This window comes from Sminthopsis crassicaudata, chromosome 4 (genome assembly GCF_048593235.1).
Source record: "Sminthopsis crassicaudata isolate SCR6 chromosome 4, ASM4859323v1, whole genome shotgun sequence".
Taxonomy (NCBI): Eukaryota; Metazoa; Chordata; class Mammalia; order Dasyuromorphia; family Dasyuridae; genus Sminthopsis; species Sminthopsis crassicaudata.
The window spans coordinates 120,220,242-120,243,362 of record NC_133620.1 but is presented as its reverse complement, the minus strand read 5'-3'; the positions used below and the strand labels follow the sequence as shown (position 1 = coordinate 120,243,362).

The 23,121-nt window shown below is 33.4% G+C and overlaps 1 protein-coding gene across 1 annotated transcript in view; it reads right to left on the bottom strand.

The window, feature by feature from the left end:
• Window positions 1-1,142: 1,142 nt before the first annotated feature.
• Window positions 1,143-23,121, bottom strand: part of THBS2 (thrombospondin 2) — a 45,586-nt gene continuing 23,607 nt past the window's right edge. The window contains exons 10-22 of the mRNA XM_074309294.1: window positions 22,894-23,067; window positions 22,507-22,634; window positions 22,234-22,386; window positions 20,955-21,173; window positions 17,614-17,721; window positions 15,443-15,602; window positions 12,488-12,606; window positions 11,662-11,896; window positions 9,042-9,269; window positions 7,280-7,551; window positions 6,843-6,940; window positions 4,207-4,346; window positions 1,143-3,312 (exon numbers count right to left, since the gene is read on the bottom strand). Of these exons, the coding sequence (XP_074165395.1) occupies window positions 3,305-3,312; window positions 4,207-4,346; window positions 6,843-6,940; window positions 7,280-7,551; window positions 9,042-9,269; window positions 11,662-11,896; window positions 12,488-12,606; window positions 15,443-15,602; window positions 17,614-17,721; window positions 20,955-21,173; window positions 22,234-22,386; window positions 22,507-22,634; window positions 22,894-23,067 (2,042 nt within the window). The 3' untranslated portion in view covers window positions 1,143-3,304. The remainder of the gene's footprint in view (window positions 3,313-4,206; window positions 4,347-6,842; window positions 6,941-7,279; window positions 7,552-9,041; window positions 9,270-11,661; window positions 11,897-12,487; window positions 12,607-15,442; window positions 15,603-17,613; window positions 17,722-20,954; window positions 21,174-22,233; window positions 22,387-22,506; window positions 22,635-22,893; window positions 23,068-23,121) is intronic.

Sequence of the window (23,121 nt, the reverse complement as noted above, 5' to 3'; positions counted from 1 at the left end):
CTGCTATCACAAGGGTGTTGGGTTCAGCTCTTGCCAAATGACCATATTATGCCTTCTTGTTTTATTTCTGGATTGAGTGCTGATTTAACCTAATTTTCAAGTTAATATAATTTGCTTTTTACATTATTTCTGTCCCATTCTTTCTTCCACTTTTCATCATTCTTTTCTCCATTTCACTTCTCTTTCCTTTGTTTGCTCTCCTCTATCTCTCCCCTCACTCTTTTTTTCTCCAAGTCTTCTAGAACTCCTTCCTTCCTTTTCTCTCCTCTATCTATTCCCATTCTCCATTTGCTCTGTCTTCTCTCTTCTCCTCTATCTCCTCTCTCTTCCTCTTCTATTCTCTTCTCTTTTCTCTACTCTTCTTTCCCCTCCTTTCCTGTCATTCTGTCCTCTGTCTCTCTGTCTCTGTCTGCCTCTGTCTTTCTCCCCTTTTCTCTCTATCTCTCCCTCTTCTTCTTCTCCATCTCTCTTTTCCTCTTTCTCTCCTCCTTTCTTCCCTTAATATATCTGTCTTTCCTCCATCCTCTCAACCTATTTTCCTTTTAATTCATCATAATCTGTCCAAAAACCAATGAGGAGCTTTTGTGGGCTACTACACTAAGTTATCACGTTGTTGTTTCCTTAAAATGCTTGGGTGGTGGTGTTTGCATGTTTTTGTTTTTAGTTGTACAATAAGATATTCAATTTCTTTGCCTAGAAAAAATGATTCCTTTTTTGTAGTATTTGATTGAGTCAAGACAAGTACAGCTTGTATTAGTGAGGGGTGTCCCTTGTGCTGCTATAATTTGTCTGAATCATTCTCCTGTTAGTTGCCAATATCCACTGTGTAAAAAATCTGCTCCCAACTTTGTTTGACAATGACAAGAAGCAGCAGGGATAAATTTTTAACTGATTGGATTATAAAGAGTGCTAGAAGATTCTGTGGATATTATGAGATCTGTGTAGAATTAAAATGTCTCCATAAGGGACCAGAAAACCTTCAGTTTGTCCTCTGAGGAGTATATTTGAAGCAGTCCATAACCAAGCAACAGGTTTGTTTAGGTAACAGTTTAAAAAATTATCTTTCCTATTTGAGTTTTTCCCTCTATTTCTACCCTCCCCAAAACATCTCTTCATTTTATAAAAAAGGTAAAGAGAAAAGCTTTTATATAAAACCTTTTTACAATTTATTTCTTCTTATTAATCTTTAAAGTATAAAAATGAGTCTCTAGCTAAATGAAGGACATCATTGGTAAAAAATTGTCCATGTAAACAAATAAATAATTATTTACAGTCTTTGGCAAAACAAAGCAGTTTCATCAATATGGACGAGAAAGATTTTTTTTAAAGAAAAACAATATAAATAATTTACAAAGGAAAATATAGTACATTCTTAATATTAACATCATTGTCCCACACTGATGTACCATTTCAAACAACTCCCAATGACCAAAATCCTACATGGCCATGACAACTGTGACATTTAATGAAGTCTCCCCAACCCTTACTTGGAATTGGGATACAGTTCCAAAAACGTGGAGCATGAACTAAGAATGAAAACATTACAAAATCAAAACAACAATAAAAGTAATCACCAGAAGTATTTTTAAATTGTTAATATGAAAATGCAATAAAATGTGCAACAATGTCAAAAGCTATGGATTATTTTTCATTGTTATAAGAGTAAAATGTCCATTGGGGGGAAAAATGATAGGAACAGAAATAATTTGCCCAGGAGGGCCTTGCAGGAAAAAAGTTTTCCTTTAGTAAAGTTTGTTCGTGAAATTTGATTAGCAAGTACTTCCTGTGCAGAAACGACATGTAACTTGATGCAAAGAAAAAAGATATTGTACATTTTTATATTAATGTGTAACTAATTAACTGATGAATCTGGTAAGAATAAATGCTGGTTTCCTGTCAATATTCAATCAAGAAAATATCCTATGTACAGTAAGGAGATAATAAAATGAAATAGTGAGTTATAATTGGGGGTAACTATATATTAAGGTTCCATTTATAAACTATTATGATATTATTTCCTCCTATAGTAATTTATAGCATTCTATATGAAAATTAATAGTATCAAGTCATGTATTTTGGCAGGCACATACATTACTTTAGTAGTATGTACACATTGTTATATGGCCATTATACTTATATTTCTCAAAAATGTAGTAGGCTATGTATGTATGACATGCTTAAAATAATTTATTAGAGAATGTAGCTGCATCTGATAATCATCTAATAAATATTAACCAACATTTATAACTGGAACCTTAATTTAATGTATTACCAAACTAGGTAACCATAACATTGCTGTCATCTGCAAAGCCTAGATCAGGATTTACATGTCAAAGTGCATTTGTTTATTTTTTATTTGTTTTTATATTTTGTTTTTAATTTTTTTCAGCAGCAGAGATTGGGAAAATGGGTCAGAGGGGAAAAACAGTAACAACCCACAAGAAATCAGGGAATGGCAAACCATAAAAAAAGTAGAAGGATTTAAAATAGTTCAAGGCTCAAGCTGGGATACTCTGCTTTGTTATTGTATACATGAAGTTTGTTTTGGCCAACCGGCTCTTCTTCTAACCTACAGAATCTAGCCTTTCACACCGTCACAAATAAGGTCTTATTGCTAGATCTCTACTGAAAGGTATTTCCTGACTTTGATGTGAAAAGATGCCTTTTGAATATGTGGGTTGTTTTGATTATTATTAGTGGCTTTTTTTCCCCAAGAACATCCCCAATCAGTTGGAAGACACATTACACTGGTTTCTGTGAATCATATACTACTCTCCAACACTTTCTTTATTATTATAACATTACAACTTTGATTTAATCCCTATTCACACTTGGCTGATATATTCATGTAGGCCAGTCTTGGATAGAGAAGTGGTTTAGCACTCATTTTCCTACTTAATTTAAGACATTACTTATACTCAGCATCCTCTTCAGCTACATATACATAAATATATTAAGTAATTACACTTTACATGTAAACGTCATCCTTTTAAAAACAAATAAAAACAGTGACATACATAGTCATACTCAATTTTTTCACTCTGCAGAAAGCTTCTATCATATTTTGCTTCTATGACACATTGGCCATAAAAAAGAGAGTCCTTTTGATATTATTTCTCAGAAGGTACTTGAGCATAGGATTGTCTGAGCAACTCCTAGCAATGGAGAGATGAAAGGCTGCTCAGAGGAGAGGATCAAGGAACTGAAGGAGAAGGAGGCACAGAGAGAGGAACTCCTTGATGAATTGAGGCGTCTGTTACCCACAGCACATACAGTACTTTGCTGGAAAGGCAGCATCACTCACTCAGACATCTACAGGGACAAGAAAAAAAATAAAAATGAATAAATGGGATTGTGACTTGAGCTATCCTTGGGCAATTGACTTTTTTCCCTATGGGTCTTATTGCCTTATCTATAAGAGAGAGAAAGAATTGATTATAAGAACATAGAGGTCATAGACTGAGAGCTGGATAGATGATTTAGCCCCATTAATTCATTTATAAGCTCCAGGGAAGTTAAGTGCCTTGTGATATCTTATATCCAAATATTATGAAAAGGTTATTCTGCAGTAGCACAATGCTCTGCACAGGGTAGAAACATCCATGCTTATTGGGAGAAATACCTGAAGCTGTTTTGACAGATAGCTTGATATAAAGGAAAGAAAATAGACAGAAGGAGAGCAGAAGTCAAGGATTCTAGCTATTCTCCTTGTTCCACTCACTATGACCTAATTAAGCCTCTTCAATTCCCTAGCCCTCAAGTGTCTCATCTCTAAAATATCTTACCTGTTTGAAGGCAGGGATTTGGACATTCCAGATATAATAGTTCATATATAATTCAAAAGTTATTGCATATTGAAGAGTAATCGCTTTCTGTCTATAACTTTCCTCTCTCCAAGGTTTTAATTTACAATACAGGTATCACATAGAGAACAGGCACTTCTTTTTTTAAAAACTCATTACAGATTCCCAGACAGTCTGGAGGTTATAAACTGACCAAGTCACAGCTCATTTTATAGCACACATCTCCAAATGTCCATTAGACAACATAAAGATATACATTTTTATATTCAATTTTTTAAACTTCACCTTTGATTTATATGAAATCCCAAGAAGGGAACTCTATCTAATTGATATTGCTTTGCAACATAAAGTTGTACCTCTGGGACAGTGAATTGTTTCCAAAAAAATGCTCACCAGAACTCACCTCGGCATTCATATTTGAGGTCTGAGAAAAAGACCATTTCTTGAGAGAAGACGAAAAGACCTAACCGTCCCCCAGCATAGGTTTGATCATAGATTGGTCCTGAATCTGCCATAACCTGCTTCCCTTCATGTACTAAAACTCTGTTAAAAAAAGAAACAATAAGAGTTCAATTAACTTTCTAGAGAATGTGGATAAATCCACTAATAATAGCTAATGATTATACAGTACATTTCAAGAGTGCTTTAAGGTATGCATGTAAAAGATTTTACTCATTTATTCTCAGGGGTCAGATTATGATGATTGTAACTGATATGTCCTTAAGTGTTGATATTCAACAAAGAATGCGTGTTATTTCATTTGATCTTCAACAATTCAATCAAGTAATTCCTGTTTCATATTTTATTTTTTGAAAGTATCTATGATTTCACTGCTGTATAGTGAGAAAGCTCCCTTTACTAATTCAGGTCAGTGTCTGGGACGCTGAAAGGTTGGTGACCAGAGTCAAAAGTAGACATAATCAAGGAGACATATCAAAAGTAGACCTAAATGTTGGATCATCTCTCTATCCACTATAGTATACTGTCTCACCATAGCTATCATTATCTCACTTTTACAGATAAGGAAAGAGAGGCTTAGGAAAGTAATGAGGCTTGTCTATGGTCACATAGGTAATATTTGAACCCAGGTGTCTGAATCCAGTGATCTTTTCAATATATTTTGTTGACTCTTTCATAACTCTAAATATGTGATAAGTCTATGTCATTCTTAGACTGTGGTCTAGCAATGTGAAACCATTGCTTCTGAGAGCTAACGCATCATTTGACCTGGATGGGCTCCATGCCACTTCCCAATCTTTATTTCACACAGCCTTGAATCTGGTCATTTTTCCTATCCCCTTTTCATTTGAACTTTGGCTCTTGTGATAGAATACTGGGCTCTGATAGCTCATCTTTTACCTTATCTTATCTTGGAACCAAAGGTTCACATGACATCCTGACCACATGACAACCATCCCTCCAAGGTAATCCACCCAGTCCCTAGTCATTTAGTTCTTGTTTTAGAATAGAAGCTCACTGAGTTCTAGGATGTACTTGATTGCTTTTATTGATATCCCCAGCACTTGAGACAGTGTTTATTGCAGTAGATGTTTAATAAATGCTTTAGCTCTCTATCTATTCTAACCTATGTTGCTTGTCCCTAAACTGTTCCCCATTCCTGCTGGCTAATAGACATATGCTATTTATTAGGCACACTAATATAGCTCTAAATGCATTTGGCTATCAAAAAAAAAAAATACTGAATTCCACTGAGTCACAATTCTTTTAAAAATTCATTTTTACTATAACTAAGCACACTATAGCAATATTTGTGCTCCAAGGAACCTGATTTCCATGCTAACCTGTCAGGTATTTCAATGCACAGCCATTTAACTAATGAGAAAAAAATGTTAACTAATTGACCCTATAAATAACAAATATGTGCAAAAGCTCTGCATTAATTTAGTAATGTCAAAGTTTTAATAGAGAAGCAGAGAGTAAGATATTTCTTTTTATTAATTGAGGTTTAATTTTTTTCAATTAAGAAAAACATTTTCTATTTGTTGAAATTAACATATCAGGGAATAACATATATACTGGTTGGCTATCTAATAAGTTTTAAATTATTAATATAAATATTCTAATTCCTTTTTGAACATATTAGGAATCTAAATTCTAGATAATAATTTATCAAAACATACTAAATAATTTTAATTCCATTATTTCTCTCTGTTTAACTTGGGAAAGTCACTGAACCGCATTCTGCTTTGGTTTTCTCAACTATAAAAATAAGACTAATGATAGTACCTATCATGTAAGGTTGTTGTGAGAACAAATAAAATACTACATGGTTTAAAACACTATATAAATACTAACTAGGGTTATTTTTATTTCTGAACAATGATTGACTGATGACTGACTATGCCATTCATTTTGTCTTTTTCTTTTTTTGGCCTCAACCTTAATTTTTAGTGGAAATTATTTCAAAAATGTTTCTTTTTTAAATATAAATATTTTGTCATATCAGAAAAATATGGGAGTAAATATATATGGGAGTAAATGTTTGTTAGTGTTATCTTTAGGATTCCTTTTTAATATTATGTTTATATATTTTATATTATATTAACCATAATTATAGATTAGATTATAGGATTCCTTTTTAATATTATGTTTATATATTTTATATTATATTAACTATAATTATAGATTACTCATAAATTAGAAGCAGTTTGGAACTGTCTGAATAACTATATTATTGGTTGTTTACATGAGATATTTTTCCTCATTTCAATTACTGTTAATTCTATCATTCTTCACTCCCAACCCAAAGTATGTATATGTGCCTGCACACATATGCACACATACACACACACAGCCTTCTAACCTTTGTTTTTAGAGGCATTTCTTTAAACTAAACTGTACTATAGAAAAGTGAAGATTTAAAAGAAAAATACTTTAAATATAAGATTCTAGAGAAAATTTAACTAGTGAATTTATCCATTAATCATTTTTTTTTTTTTTTTTGCAAAAGAGAAAGGTACAAAAAGTAATTTATACCTAAGAAATAGGAAAGAAACTGCAATAATTGAGGTCTCTTACCTCATATAACCTGTCTTGGGTCTGTGAGTTAGATGCCACCTGTAAGCAGTGTAATCTTTCCAGCCTACATTCTTGGGATCATGCCATAATGTACGTACCTAGAAATTTTTAAAATAAAATTGAACAGAATTGAAAGTAAATGTTATAGTTATCATTTAGCATTTTCTACAAGAAATAGCACATCTCAAAAGAAATAGGAATTTCCACATGCAAAATAAATAATATCATTTAGTCTTTTTTTTAAAGTATTACACTTTCCTAAAGATGTGTACTTTGATATTTATAAGATAAATGGAATAAAGAGTTGCCACTGGAAAAGGATGGGAGGTTTCAAAACTCCATTTCTAAAGGAAATAGTAACTATAAGATATTGAAGGAGAAAGCAGGTAGTCATCTCCCCTTACTAATATTTATACTATAGACCACAATTTCCTTACTTGTCCTTCTGTGTTTCCTGTGTGCCACAAAGCATTCCTGAGATGTTCTCCAGTTCCAGTGGTAGAATTCACCACTTTGAGTGAAACACCTGAGTAGCCATAAGCCCTAGTGGGCTGATTTTCCCAGTAAGTCTGAGTGACCTGCTTCCACATCACAACATAAAACCGACTGCTTGACTGGTAGCCAAACACAAACCCAGCATAATCATCATCACGATCAGTATTGACATAAAATGTGCCACTGAAGTCCACAGAGCCAAACTCATCAAAACCTGGATTCAAATGAGAAGGAAGCAATAATTTCAGATGATGATGAATAAACCCTTAATCTTATTGAATAGTCTCACAATTACTTAAACCATTACTATAGTCCTTTGTCTTTCTGGGAGGTCAGTGCTATCATCATTTATGTTTCCAGTAGGTATTTAAGAAAGGGTAGTTGGCTGATCTATTATGTTAAATGCTAAGAAAGGATTTGATAACTAACAAGATATGATACCTGACCTCAAGGAGTTTACAGGTGATATAAAGATGCAAATAATTACACATGTGATAAGATCTATAATAGAAACACAAATAATATATTATGGAATTAGAAAGCTAGGGAAGATTCCTTCTAGGGCAAGGAATTTCAAGGAAAGCTACATATGCCCTTGATTTTAACCCTGGTATTTTTCCTTGCTTGGTCTCTGTTTTTGTTTGAATATCATGAGGATGGGAAGGGATTAAAAATACAAAAGTCAATTTTATCTATAATGATAACAACTTACATGAAAACCTACACCAGAAGTCACAATGCATTTTTTTTCTCATAAGAACTGTATATGGTAAGGAATGTGCTATAAGTCTTCTTTTACAGATATAAAAACTGAGGGTCAGAGAAATTAAGTATTTTGTTGGTGATGGCACAATAAATAAATATGAAAGCTGCAATCTATACTCAGATCTTCTGACCCTATGAATAAAGCTCTCCCTGCTATATGCCACATTGATTTGTTAAAGACAAAGTGACATGTAACCTCTAATAGAGAGATCTGTCTTCTTTTTAAGGGATGTTTTCAGGAATGAGATTCCACATCATCCCTCTGTGCCCTCCAGAATGCTTCAATCGGGAGTTCACTGTCTGAAAGCTTATTTTATCTATTTTTCCAGTTCAATCCTGGCTAATCTGATGCTTGTCACTAGTTTGCAGTGGGATAACCTTTAATTGGCCATTTAGGCTTTTAACTGCCCTTTGGTGGGTTAGAATGATCCAGAAACATGTAAAATACTATAATATATCCTAGATATATAAATCATTCTATGCTACTTTTATTTCTATAAAAATATTAAAGCTCTGCTGTAAATCTAGAGAAACTTCGATACATCTAACATTTCAATGAATCTCAAAGAAAAGAAGTGCCATCATTGTCCCTTTTCTCGTCCATTTCATTCTAGGAAGGGGCATGGGAGGGAAGAGCTGTAGCTAACCTTCTCTATTCAGAATATTAGTAAATGTCCTGTTTTCTTGTAAATTCTCCCTTTTTGCTCCAATTGTCACACTTCAGAATAAAAAATGGCATGCTCAAGATTAAACATTAACAGCTCATTTCCTAATGTAGTGATGGTTCTAATGAGAAAAGTTTTAAATAGTTCATGTCAATAAGAATACTCAAAATGTTACACCAAATACTGCCCGCATAATTTGCAAAGCAATGTGTGTATCTCCCATGGTCCTTATCCACTAAAGGACTGTAATGGCATGTTTTGTTTGGAAACTCACCTACAGCTATACCAGGATCAGAATTGGCTGTCTGCACTAACTCTTTGCCTTGGTGACGAATTACCCAGTTAGGATCAATCTGGGTTGTTCCCTTAGGATCTAAATGCACCATCTGGAACTTTCTGAAATCAGTTTCACTGATGGCATTGTTTTCTGGACACACATCGTCAATATCAGGGACATTGTCATTGTCAAAATCATCTTTACAAATATCACCTCTTCCATCACCTATATTAAAAAAGGAAATAAACCTAAATTAGTTTTTTTTTAAAGGTAGCAATTATTAGTTAGTCTCTGACTAATAAAAGCAAATTAACATGTCCTGAAAATTGAAGTCTAGTTATTACAACATCTTAAAGTCTATATTCCTTTATCAGTTCCTCTCTTGGGACTTCTGCAGTTATTAGTCTGACTGTATTAATCATCACAACATACCTACCACTTCTCTACTTCATTCCATCTTTTCATATAAACACCCCACCACGAAAAGCATCATGTGCAACAGAAATTAATGGCATATATTAAAAGGAAAACTCAAATAAACTGCTACTTTGGAATTAATTTTGAAACAATGGTTTGTATGTCAGAAGTTTTTGCATTCTATTCTTACTCTGTTGAGAACTTCCTTAGTGATGTTAACTTTTTCTTTCCATTTGTAAAATATTTCTTTCCCAATCTTCTGCTCCTTCATTTTTCAGACAGGAGTATTAAACTAACAAATTGAGTTTACTTAGGATTTACTTACTGGAAAATTTTTAGCAATTTTATTAAGGACAGTTTGTATAAAGGAACCTATTTGGGAACAATGTGATAAACTACCTAAGCTCAAGACACAAGTAGACAAGATCTTGTTGGTCAAGATTACTTTTCCTGGAATTTTCTGTCAATAAGGAGATATGTCAAATGTACTGAAGAATCAAAGGATCATGGAATTAGGTAGGAGGCAAATGTCTATTTCTGAACAAAGATCCCATCTGCAATATATTCCACCATAGGTCTTTGGCTTAAGACTTGAAGTGAGAAGGGACTCATTACCTTGTAAAGAAGTCCATTATGTTTTACGTAGTTCTTTATGTTTAGAATATATTTTTGTTTATTTTTTTCTTAAATTAGCAAACTATCAGAGGCCACAAATCATATTCCACAAATTTGAAAATGCAAATGGAATTTTTAAAATAAAATACTTTTACTTGATTAAAAAAAATAGTTCTAGGTAAGGAATCAGAAAAGCATAATTTGAAGCCCAGCTCTGATAGATATATATATATATATATATATATATATATATATATATTTTTTTTTTTTTTGATATGTGTGACTTGGTGAAAGTAATTTAACTTATCTGGGTCTTAGTTCCCTAATATATAAAAGAGATGGCAAAACAAGATGAACTCTAAGTTCCATTATAGTTCTAAATTTATAATCCTATGATTTTAGGATCTTTAAAAGCTATGCAAGGAAATAATCCAGCTGCTGGGAAAAAGAGACCAGATTCTCCAGAGTTGTGTTCAAGTTTCCAAGACCATTTAACTTGGTAATATCCCAAGACAAACTCCAAATCTTGGACATCTGTGTGCTCCAGAACTTGTTTGCCTTAACATTTATGATAATACTGGAGTCTCCCACTCCAAATTCTTTTACACTGGTCATAGAGTGAGTTCTTATGTCTAAAATTAAGATTTATGCAAATCTATCTTCCTTTGAGGAGAATATTGAGGGTATATTGATTGGCAGTACCAGAGATTTCTAATTATAAGCTCTTGAAAGAATGGATCCTTTAAGTAGCATGGGATTTAAAGAAGGAACACCTGATTTAATACAGACCATAAATCAGAGCATTTGTGATTTCTTTATCTAGATTTTAAATAATGAGAGTCATACCCTGGAGATTTCCATGTGCTCACACGTGCCATTGACACAACTTTCTCAGTCTCCTTGTTTCTAAGAGATCCTGGAATTTGCTAATCCAAATTAATTTGTCCTCTAAAGGTATAATTTTTTCCAGGGAAGATTAGCATTTCTTGTTGTTTTTTTTTTGTTTGTTTGTTTTTTATAGTTTATACTCTTTGCCCATTAAAATAAAAGAAAAAAAAATCTAGCTAGCTAGCAATTCCCATATCTCTCTCTCAGGAAAAAAAAAAAAAAAAAAAAAAAAAAGTATCATTCCCCGGTCAATAGTTCATCTCTGTCTCTATTTCAAATAGTGAGACTTGTTCCTCAAAGATCACCAGACCCTTTATAAATTATGAAAGCTCCGACATTACCTAGCCCCACTGCCAAATACATACACATTTGATGTTTAGCATCTGTTAAATAATGCAAACACAGCAACATGTCAGCAATGCATCAGACAAGTCATGCAGAAACAAACAGAATTTCAAGTGTCCAGTTCCATATGATATCTAAAACAACTGTGTTTTTCCATTATAATTTTAGGATGATTTCATCACATTAATATCTATTTGCCTTTGGAGAACTTTTTATGAACACATTTCTAGACAGACTTCTTGGCTTTCAAATGAACAATCATATACACACAATCGCACACACACACACACACATACAAACTGAAAAATAAAAATAGAATAAGCAGAATTCTTCTCATTTAAAGGGTACTTACCATCTGAATCTTCCTGGTCAGGATTGAAAACAAGCCTACAATTGTCCCTGTCATCTGGAATGCCATCATTGTCATCATCAGAGTCACAGGCATCCCCTTTACCATCATTATCATGGTCAGCTTGATTAGCATTGGAGATGTAGGGACAATTGTCTTGATTGTTCTGGTGGCCATCTTCATCTATGTCTTCATTGTTATCACACTGGTCACCAACAAGGTCATTATCCACATCAGTCTAACAAGATCAAGTGAAAAATTATTAACCCCATTTTAGTGAAGAAGAAAAAAAAAAAAAAAAAAAAGATAACATCAAGAGGACAATTCAAATTATTGGCCTTAACAAAGATCCACTGTAGGAAAGCTGATTTTTTTTCTCACTATGAGAATATAAATACCATGAGTTTAAAGTATTTTATTATTTCCTTTTCTTTTTATGTCCCTTATTATTGTATCTGTGAAAATACTCCTTTACATTTACAAATACCTTATGGAAAGACATCATATGGAATCTGAGACCAGAGTTAGGATTTAATAAATACCTTCATGTCATAGCAACTATGACTAGAAAATCCACTATATTTTGTCTGTGACTATCAGAACTCTTCAATAGTAATTTTCTGCAAGCATACAAAATTTTAGCCAAGAACATAGCTGCAAAAGCCTGATTGCACCATGTTTCATGAAATAAACATATTTGTGCATAAACTGTTATATACACTAAAAAGCATTCATTTTAGTATGCTTATTCATTCATTTACCAATTTTTTTATTAGGCTAAGCTATAGTTCAGTCTTTTTCTACTCATTCATTTAATCCGATTATTTACCTGGTCAGGATTGTGCATCAAGGGGCAGTTGTCACAGTGATCTCCAACCCCATCACCATCAGTGTCTCTTTGATCAGTATTGTAGACATAGGGACAGTTGTCTCTTTCATTAAAAACATCTGCAAATAACCAAATAAACATATGAAGCATTTTGAATTTAGGAAAAAGCTATACTTTGTGTCCTATTCCTTAAATCACTTTCAGTATGTTTTGTCTTCAATAAGCAAATGACCTAGAATATAATTGTATGTGCAAGTATTTGGATTTATCAAATAGTATGATTTCTATTTCTTTTTGGAAATTGATTAGAATTTTCCCATTTAAAAAATAGATCTCACTCTTGGGAATTTCTTAGTAATAAATCATAATAAATAGTTTTTAGTGAGTGTATTTATAATGCACACCTTTGGGGATTCCAACCTGTATGACCAATTGATTATCTCCATTGAGACTCCATGAGTTCTGCAGGATATTACATTAATTTAGCATTTGCTAGTGGGAAAATACCAATGATAAAGCTTTGCCAGATTTTCTGTCTACTCTTTTGTTTCAGGAAATTTAATCAATGATGTTACATTCCTGGGAAAGTTGCATTGTGTAGAAATAAATAATATAAATTGGCAATTGATTGAAATAACTAAAGAATAACAAAGCATCCAAGATAACACTGAGGCTTTTTCATACAAAAAGGATCATAATATTGCCAACAGTTAGGAAGATCATGTGAAAAGGATTTAAGGGAGGAGATGAGGAATTCTGTCATAACCACAATGAATTTGAAATGGTGTTGATATAACCATTTGGAAGTAGACTGGAGAAATGTGTAACTGAGTAGCTGAAAAGAGATTGGAACCAATTCCAGAACTCAAACATTTGAAATCACAGAAGTGGGGAAAATTTTCTAGGCTGGCATAAAATATGCTGTGGTTGAAATAGTATTAAGACAGCACCCAGAAGACCTGGTTCAAGTGCCATCTTTATCACTTTACTAGCTCTATGATTGTGAAGATAACTTTCTTACTCTAGGCCTTATTGCTTAAAGTAAGCAATGTTTGTTTAGCCTATTGATAAACTGAAGATACAACAACTGCAGGTCTTAGTGGAAAAGGTCTTAAGGATGCACATGGCTATTTATGACTCTTGGGGTAGAAAATATCACTAGAATGCTCCCCTGGTGCTTGTAATCAAAAGAGTAAGCATGTTATAAATCTGACCTCTGGATGTCTGAATAAAGTGCAAAGAAAAGAGATGAATATGTAGAAGATGGAAAATTAGTTTAGACAGTGACTAAATTGATGCTCATGGGAATGGTTGGTTGAGAGTAATATGCTGTGATTGGAATACTTTCAGTACAGTTTTTCTTTCAGATCAGTATCCTCAGATATTTATAAATATATAAATTGCAGACTCCTCAGTGCCCCCTAGAAATTCACTCTATCTGTCCACCTAAATATATCTATATCTCTACTCTATACATAAACATATATATGCATACTATACATATATATGGATATATATATACAATTTTTATATAGCATATATACTATAATATATATACCATATATATTCTCTGGATTATATATATATATATATATATATATATATATATATATATATATATATATATATATATATAATATAGACACATATGCATATATGTATAAATGCATATACATATGTGTATATATGTGTGTATATATACATATACATATGTGCATATGTATTAATTACATATTCAACTTTTTTCAAACAATAACATGCATAGGAGAGGAGGGAAGCATCCTATCTACAAATAGAAGATACTTTCAACTCATATGCCATCTGAGAAATTATTTGTGAGATCCAAAGAATGAGAGAGACATGCTGTCCAAAATCATGGAATCAATAGTCTTTCTGTATCCTATCTGATCTGGATTGGGATGTTCACTTCTGACTCTCATATTTTCGGAAGGACACTACTATGTAGAAAAGTGTCTTGAAAAAGGTCCCCAGGAAGGTGAAAGACCTTGAGATCATAATACTATGATGAAGTTTCAGCTGTATAAATGAGATGGTGAATACCAGGGCTTGGAGGGAACATTATGGCTATCCCCAAGCATCTGAAGGGGTATTAGACTTGCTCTGGTCTACTAGGGCAGAGCTAGGAACAAGAGGTAGAAATTACAAAGAGGCAAATTCAGCCTTGACATTGGGGGGAGAGGGAAAATTCCTGGTAGTTAAGGCTTCCCCCAAAGCAGAATTGAGCAGCATGCAGAAGTAGTTCATTCCTCATCACTAGAATGCCATATATGCAGTAGACATTGCATCATCATATGTAGGATAGTTGGTAAAGGGATGTAAGTCAGGAAGCAAAGTTGGTAAAGCAGGGCTATGAGCTTGTGGAACATATCACATGAATGAATAAGGCCCCAAATAAGTCCCTTAATAGTATTAATGGTGAACATTATACTAATTGGTAGATAGAGCATGTAATTGCTTCTGTGGCACAATTTCAGGACCATTGACAGCCCCATGCTGAAGAAGAAAAATTGCTCTATTTGCTTTCAATGGCTAAAATGCTTTTACATGGTATACACAATACAATAATGCAAAAATGCATATATTTTTCCAAAGCAGAATTTCATTGAGGCAAGAGGATATTGATCCCCCCAAACTGTGAAAGGAATAAAAGGTGAAAAACACAAAAACTAAAGAGGGCATACATAAAATTCATCAACCTTGTGTGTCTATTTCAGTAGGGCTGAAGATATTCACCATAGAAGGAAGTAAAAAGATAAGAATGCGTATGGAGTATGGTTTCTATGAGGTCAATTGGCTTGATCATTTTATCATAATTTCCAAAAATTAATGAAGCATCACATCACTACCACAAAATAGATCATGGTTTGCAGCTACTTCTAATCCTTTACCAGGAAAAAAAAACATGAAATGTAATGAGAAAGAAAAAGAACTTACCATCTCCATCAATATCTACAGAACAGGCATCACCTTCTCCATTATTGTCAGTGTCAATCTGAGCAAGGTTGTGAACATAAGGGCAGTTATCACAGCGATCTCCAACCTCATCCTTGTCATAATCAGATTGACGGGGATTAAAAAGAAGGGGGCAATTGTCCTACAAAGACAAAGGAAATAAGTGAAGAGAAAACATAACATAAAAAATTGGAAATGCTTGAGTTGAAAGAAAAGGGAAGAAAAGGAAATAAGCATTTACATAATATTTAGTATGTGCCAGACACTGTGCTTTATAAGTATTATCTCACTCAAAATTTTGTTCAGTTGAGCATTAAATTATTTTATGTATTTTATTATAATGTATTTATTGTCTGGGGTAAAATAGCCATAAGTGAAATAATAAAATCTAGTCAAAGACATAGTACAGATAAGTCTTAAGAAATTTCTTTGTTCTTATAGTTGCAAAGTCTAATAATGAGTAGACTTGAAGTCAAATCCAGGGGCAAAATTCTTAATTCCATTATTTTTGCCACAATATACTCAATTGTGGTATCATATAAAATCAAGTTTACATTTAAACAGATAAGGCCAGGACTTGTGATTTCATTGACACAGGACATTATTAGATGAGGAAACTTCCTCTAATAATACGGGACCTTGCCTGCAATTTATAATCTTAGTTAGGTAAGTGCCTAGAAAACTAAGAAGTAAAGTGATTGCTCAGTATCACCTAACTATGATGTGGCAGAAGACAATCTTTAACCTTAAAGAGCAAAATACTTTGTGTAGAATCTTTGAAGAATGGACAAGAAGTACCAGATGTAAGAACATGTAGATAGATGGAAGGAATACACAGCTTGGAACAAAAAAGCACACATTTTCCTCTGTGTTATATACACATACATGTCTTCCATAAATATATTTAATTATGACAAAAGGGGTAATATAATGTGAACAGAAGAGATCCAAATAAAGTGCTATAAAATTGAAGAGAGATTTTGATTCTCATTAAAATAAGATATTAAGAAGAGCTTAAGTAATTTAGGCTGGACCTTAAAGAAATAAAAAAATTCAAAAAGTAAGTATGGCAGAAGAGAATTTTTCTGGCGAGAGGAATTGCAACAAAAAGATGAGCAAAAAAAGGATGTCTATTCATCATGGAAGGCAACCTAGTTTGAATAGAGGGTAAGGTATAAAATTGCATAATAAGAAATAAATCAGAAGATGCATTTTGAAGCTAGAAAATATACAAGGACATGAATGTCCAAATAATGCTAAAGTTAGATAGCTGAGTGGTGAGTTGAAGTTCATACATTATTTGTTAGACAATGAACAACCAAAAAAAGGTTTTGAGTTGAAAAATCATGTGATCAGAGAAAGCAGAGAAAGTAGCACATGAGAAGTTTAAACAGGTATCAATCAACCTTAAACAATGAGAATCAAGAATTTAAATAAGGTGGTTGTCATGCTAATGGCAACAAAAAAAGACAGCCATGGCAAACATTGTAGACCCAGAATCAGTAGAAAATGAAATAGATCTAAGACATGAATACTAGAGAAAAGTTCAAGACAATGTCACAGTTAAGAATCTAGCTCATAATGGTGGAAAGGTAGAGTCACTAACACAACTAGAGAAGCTATAGAAGGACAAGCATGAATTATGGTGAAGATGGTTGAGTTTACTTTGAGGCCTGTTGATTTGAAATGTCAGTGGGGCATTCATGTACTATTATAGGATCAGAATTCTGTTGAGAATAAAAAAAGAAACTTGAAAATTATCCATACAAAAATAGTGAGGGAGGACAAAAGTCAAGAGTAGATCAGATTGCCAAGAGAAAGCATGTGCATGTAGAAATATTTGGAAAGATTTTTTCATTAGGTAAAAAATGATCAAAGTGATTACTGTCAAATATTTTTTAAAAATAGTTGCCATATCATAGTGCATGGTTAGAAATGTAATTAAAAGAACTAACTGGGCAGCTAGGTGGTGCAGTGGATAGAGCACCAGCCCTGAATTCAGGAGGACCCGAGTTCAAATCTGATCTCAGACACTTAACACCTCCTAACTGTGTGACCCTGGGCAAGTCACTTAACCCCAGCCTCAAAAAAAAAAAAAAAAAAAAGAAAAGAAAGAAAGAAAGAAAAAAAAAAAAAAAAAAGAACTAATTTACCTTCTCATCATCCACACCATCATTGTCATCATCAGTATCACAAGCATCACCAATGCCATCTTTATCAAAATCTTCCTGACCAGAATTTGGCAAGTGGGGGCAGTTATCCTGAAATTTTATTTTTGAAAAAGTTGAGTCAATTTTGCAGACATGTTTGAAGATTTTCATATTTAAATCTTGCCTCTGTCATGTAATACCTGTAGGACCATCAGCAAGTCATTTAATATTTTCAAACCTTTACCTCCTGTGTAAAATGAAGAAGTTAGATTTGGCCTCTAAATTTTCCTCTAAACTTTAGTCATGGTTGCCATAATTTTCACAATATTTCCATGGTCTAATAAAATGTATTCAATAAAGCAACTCTTGTAAGTAAGAAGAAAAGATGCCAATTATGCTTCTTTAATAAGAAACTTTTATATAGGAATCACAAGAGCATAAGTTATTTGCCAGCCTTTAAAGTGATGAGTGTATTTGTTTCCAAGTTCTGCCCTGAAATTATGTGCCTTATAATTGGCATATTGTATGAGAGACAAAAGGTAATCTTATTTTCTAAGCAGTGAATCTCCATGGGTTTGCCAAACACTACTAAACAAAACAATATAGAACTGTCTCTTTATAAAAGTTTAAAAGCATTCAAGAATACTTAGTCAATCTTTCCCTTTCTTCTCACAACCTTAGATGACAAAATTAGATGCCAAAGGAAAAAACTGGCAACCCCTCTAGACTTCAATTTTTCACAAAAAGATAGTTTGGGTGGAGGGACATGTTCATTTTGGAGCTTATTACCTAAAAAAAATTATTTTTCTGCCTTTTCATATTGTACCTTTTAGTAAGCAAGACATAAAAAAGGGACTAAAATCATATTAACAATTCAAAATGAGCTCCAGATAAGAACTTCCTGAGAATACTTGCTATTATCAAAATGTAACCATCAAAAAAACATTTGTTTTTATTAAGTCAACATATGCATTAACAAGCCCTCAGAGGGTAAGAGCTTCTGAATATATTCAACATGTATCATTTTTTCTGATTAGAAATGCTTTATCTTGAGCCAATATACATCAGAATGTCATGACAACAGGAGTAGAAGAGTGCATTAAAACTGACACAGATCCAAAGAACTAGAATACTAGTTCTACTAGTAGTACTACTATTAATACTAGCAGTAATGGTGCCCCAGATTAACTAGTGAATCTTTTTAGTCATGGTGATCTAGTATTACCATATTTAGCCTCAGGTCAGTCTTCAAACACATGCTACTTATGTGTATGGACATTATAATATGCTGCTTTTGAACTCATTGAATTTTTCTCTATTTCAGGTGAAATCCTATAGCCATTTCTAATCTCTCCTTAATTCAATTGTGAATCCCTTTACAAAGGGAACTATCTTTTGCATTTGTGTCTTCAGTGTTTACTATAGTGTCTGTTATATAGTAGATACTTAATGAATATTCATTGATTAACTTACTACAGACATGGGGGAAAAATAAAAGACATCTTCCATGATCAACCGGGTAAAGTCATGGATGTCATCATTTTCACAATATTTCTAGTTCTACGCCCTGATCTACTTTATGCTTGGTGAATTGATCATAACCAGTTCAGATTATATTTAAAAGTTTCATGTGAATTTTCAGTTAGTCAACAAACATTTTTCAAACATTTACCATGCACCAGAAATATGCAATAATCATTCACCTACCTATGTTTGGAAATGTACCATTTTTTTTTTCAGGTGAATAACCAAGAATATTAGTTCTACTATACATTGGTTGTAGGAATCCTGAAGAAGAGTTAGGTAGATTGGAGGAAAAATTGGGATTTGCAACATTTGAAGCTTCATTTTTAAAAAGGTTCTAAGGCACTAAAGTTTCTACTCTGCTTGCAACTTGGTGAAGAAAGAGTAGAGAATTTAGAAACCACTGAATCCAATTTTCAGAATTTCTAGTTATTATCTATGTGGCTTGGGTCAAATCCTTTCTTAATTGTAAATCTCACTTTAATCATCTGTAAAAATAAAAATAATAACCTCTTTCATGAGGTTCTTCTGATGAGAATAATTTATAAATATTAAAACATTTTAATAATACCTAATACTTATATAGTACCTTAAGAAAGTTTTAAATATATTATTTCACTTGATCCTCACAACAACCATGAAATTGCCCCATGAGATGAAAAAAAACAGGGCTGAGAGAGATTGGGTGACTAGCACAGGGTCATAAAGCTAACTATCTGGCTGCAGTGACATTTAACTTAATGTCTTTCTAGACCTGAATACAACAATCTATTCATGTTATAAACTATCTCTTCTATTATAGGTTTATAGCTTTAGCAGTGGAAGTAAAACTCTTTGGTTTTTAAAGAGATACATAAATGTTGTTGTGGTGGTGGTGGTGGTAATTGTAGTGGTGATAGCGGTATTAGTGGTGATGGTGGATGTGATTGTCAGCCATCAGTTCCAGCTCCTTTGTTTTATAGATGAAGTACTTGCAATTTGATAGTTAAGCTAAATCAACATTGGCAAGTTAAGCTCAGTAAGCATAAGTCTGTGAAGTTAACAAATGATCTAAGAGGAATCAATTTCCCCTTTAATTTTTTCTAATCTTTTTCTCTCTTTCTCAGTGTACATAAATTTTTGTTTCTTTGCAAGTATGTATAAATACATACACATATATACATGCACATACATGAACTGTACAGGTTGAACAAGATTGGATCATTCACAATCTGCATCATTGGAAGGAACTTCAAAAAGAACTAAAATTCATTTATATATATATTTATGTATGTGTATGCATATTTAATATATATTATCTGTAAATATTTGTTATCTCTGTATCCTCCTTGGATAAAGGGGATAAATGTTTAAAATTCATGTGGGCTACAAAAAGTACAATATATGAATATTTATACCTACTATGTATTTTTAGGGTCAGATGAATTTTATTCTCCAGAAGTATCATATTATGAGATCTTTGACCTAAGAAAGAAATGTATGAGAATGGCAACTTAAACAGCTAGGTAGTTTAGTGTATATAGTATTTAGTCTAGAATTAAGAAATCCTGAGTAAAAATCTTGCTTCAGACATTTTCTAGATGTGTGACCTTGAATAAGTCTTTAAACTGCCTAAATTTCCTCAAAAGTTAAATAAGAATAATAATACCACCCTCCTTCTAGAATGATTGTGAGGATGTCTCATTATATCACAATGATGCCATAAGACAGGAAAGTAACAAAACCTGCTTTCATAAGACACACACAACACATACACATACATAAATACACAAACGTCTCAAAAAAAAAAAAAGGCACAACTCATGTACCTTCCCACTTACCTTAATGCAGTGATATGTGGCATTTGTTGCACAGACAAGGTTTTTATTAGGCCAGCCATCTAAATCAGAGTCTTCACCACAGATGTGCCCATCACCAGCATAGCCAGTTTTGCATTCACACTTGTACATTGGATCACTGAAATGACCCAGGTAGATGCATTCTGAATGCTTATGGCAGTTGTGAGTCTTGTCTTTGCACGGGTTTTCAGGTTCACAAACCTGCAATACCAGACATTTGAACATCAGTAGCCAATACTTACTAAGTGTCTATGTGGATGATGCACTAGGGGGTGGCTTGGGATATATAAGACCTTAAAGGCATTAAAGAAAAACAGAAGACTATGGTTGACTATACATAGACAACAGAATTCATGTAACCAGAACTCTTCATTCATTTAGCTTGCTATAGTTAACCTGTACCTCCTTTTAAGTGGCAAGCAGCCTAGAAGTACTAATCCATCTTATTTTTTCTGTCTTTATATCCCATTCCAGAATCCTCCCTACATTTCTTTCCTTCCCATATATATATTTCTAAGCAGGAATGTGCAAAAGTCTACATCAAACTCAAAAAGAAATGGGAATCACTAAAACTTAGAGAAGAATCTTTATGTTCTATAAACCCTCAGTTTTAAAATGTAATGTAATCTTCATTTTACTGTATTATTATTTATTTTGTTTAATATTTTATATTAAATTTTAATCTGATCTGGGCTACACTTGGAAGTGTTGCTGACTCCCTCTGTGTTTGACATATTGTCTATATAAATTGCAAAAATCTGCACCACCACCCCAAATGATTTTAAATACATTAATTTATTATGCTAAATAAAGCTAACAATTATTTAGAACAGTCTATAAGACAACAGTGAGACTGTAGTGTAGTAGATGGCTACACTAATAGCTCAAAAAATCAGATCAAGTCTCACCTCTGATATTTTGGGGTATTTTATTTTAATGAAATTGTGAAATTGCATTTTTAGAATTGCAGTTATACCTCCCTACCCAGCTATGATATTTTCTCAATCTGTTCTTTTGTTGCCCAATCCAAACTCCCAGAAATAATTTTACAGTAATTGCTATCCAAAGTGAAGCATGCAGCCTATGCTAACAAGCCCACAAACAGAAGGTGCATTTCCTTCCCAACTGATGAGAGACTAGATACTCCCCCACTCTTCTTTCCTTGTGGCTCTTGGCTGAGTTGTCATTAGAAAACGATCCATCCACTCTGAGTTTACACAGCTGATTTCTTACCCATTGACCTCACATCCACATTACTTACTTGCTTTTCTGTTCTGGCTGCATCCAGCCCCACCCCAAAAGGCTGGGTTCCTTTGTAGCGTGGGGGGCATGGCAGGCAGTGGAAGCCTGGATTGGTGTTGACACAGCGGTGAACCTTACTGGATATGAAGCAGACATCTGTGACAACTGTGCACTGTAGGGAAACAAGCAAAACAACTGCTTTGTTGAGCTTTCTAATCTTCAAATGATGCTGAACATTTTCCTATGGGCAAAAAAATATATTGGGATATGATAGCCCACTAAGGGCACCTACTTCATCAAGGTCTTCACAATGAGTGCCATTCCCCAAGTAGCCAACTGGGCAAGAGCCACATGACCAAGAGCCATCAGGGAAACTATTACATTTTGCTCCAGGAAAACAAGGATTAGATAAACATCCATCTGTGAAGAGAGGAAGAAAGATGGAATTATGTTTTTAATATTCCAAATACTAATCATGTTAAAATAAATATAAAACAAAGTCATGATGACTCTATTCAGAAGTTTCATTTTGTGTGATGGACTACTTTAATGGCTATTATTCAGACCACACTGAATATAATTCCTATATCAGAATATCTAAATTATGACCAGCCAAAGGCAGAGTTAAAGTTTACATGTTGCCGAATCAGAACAGAAGCATTGATTACTTCGTACATACCAATGGGACAACTCCGTTTGTTGCACATCTGGTGTTCTTTGACATCTCCCACACAATCCTTTCCTCCATATTGTGGCTCAGGATTATTACAAACTCGGGATCTCTCACGAATCCCTCCTGCACATGTAACCGAGCAGGCAGACCAAGGAGACCATGGACTCCATCGACCATTAACTGTAATTGAAAGAAGCATTAAAGTTTAATTATGAGAAGAATACCTATAAACAA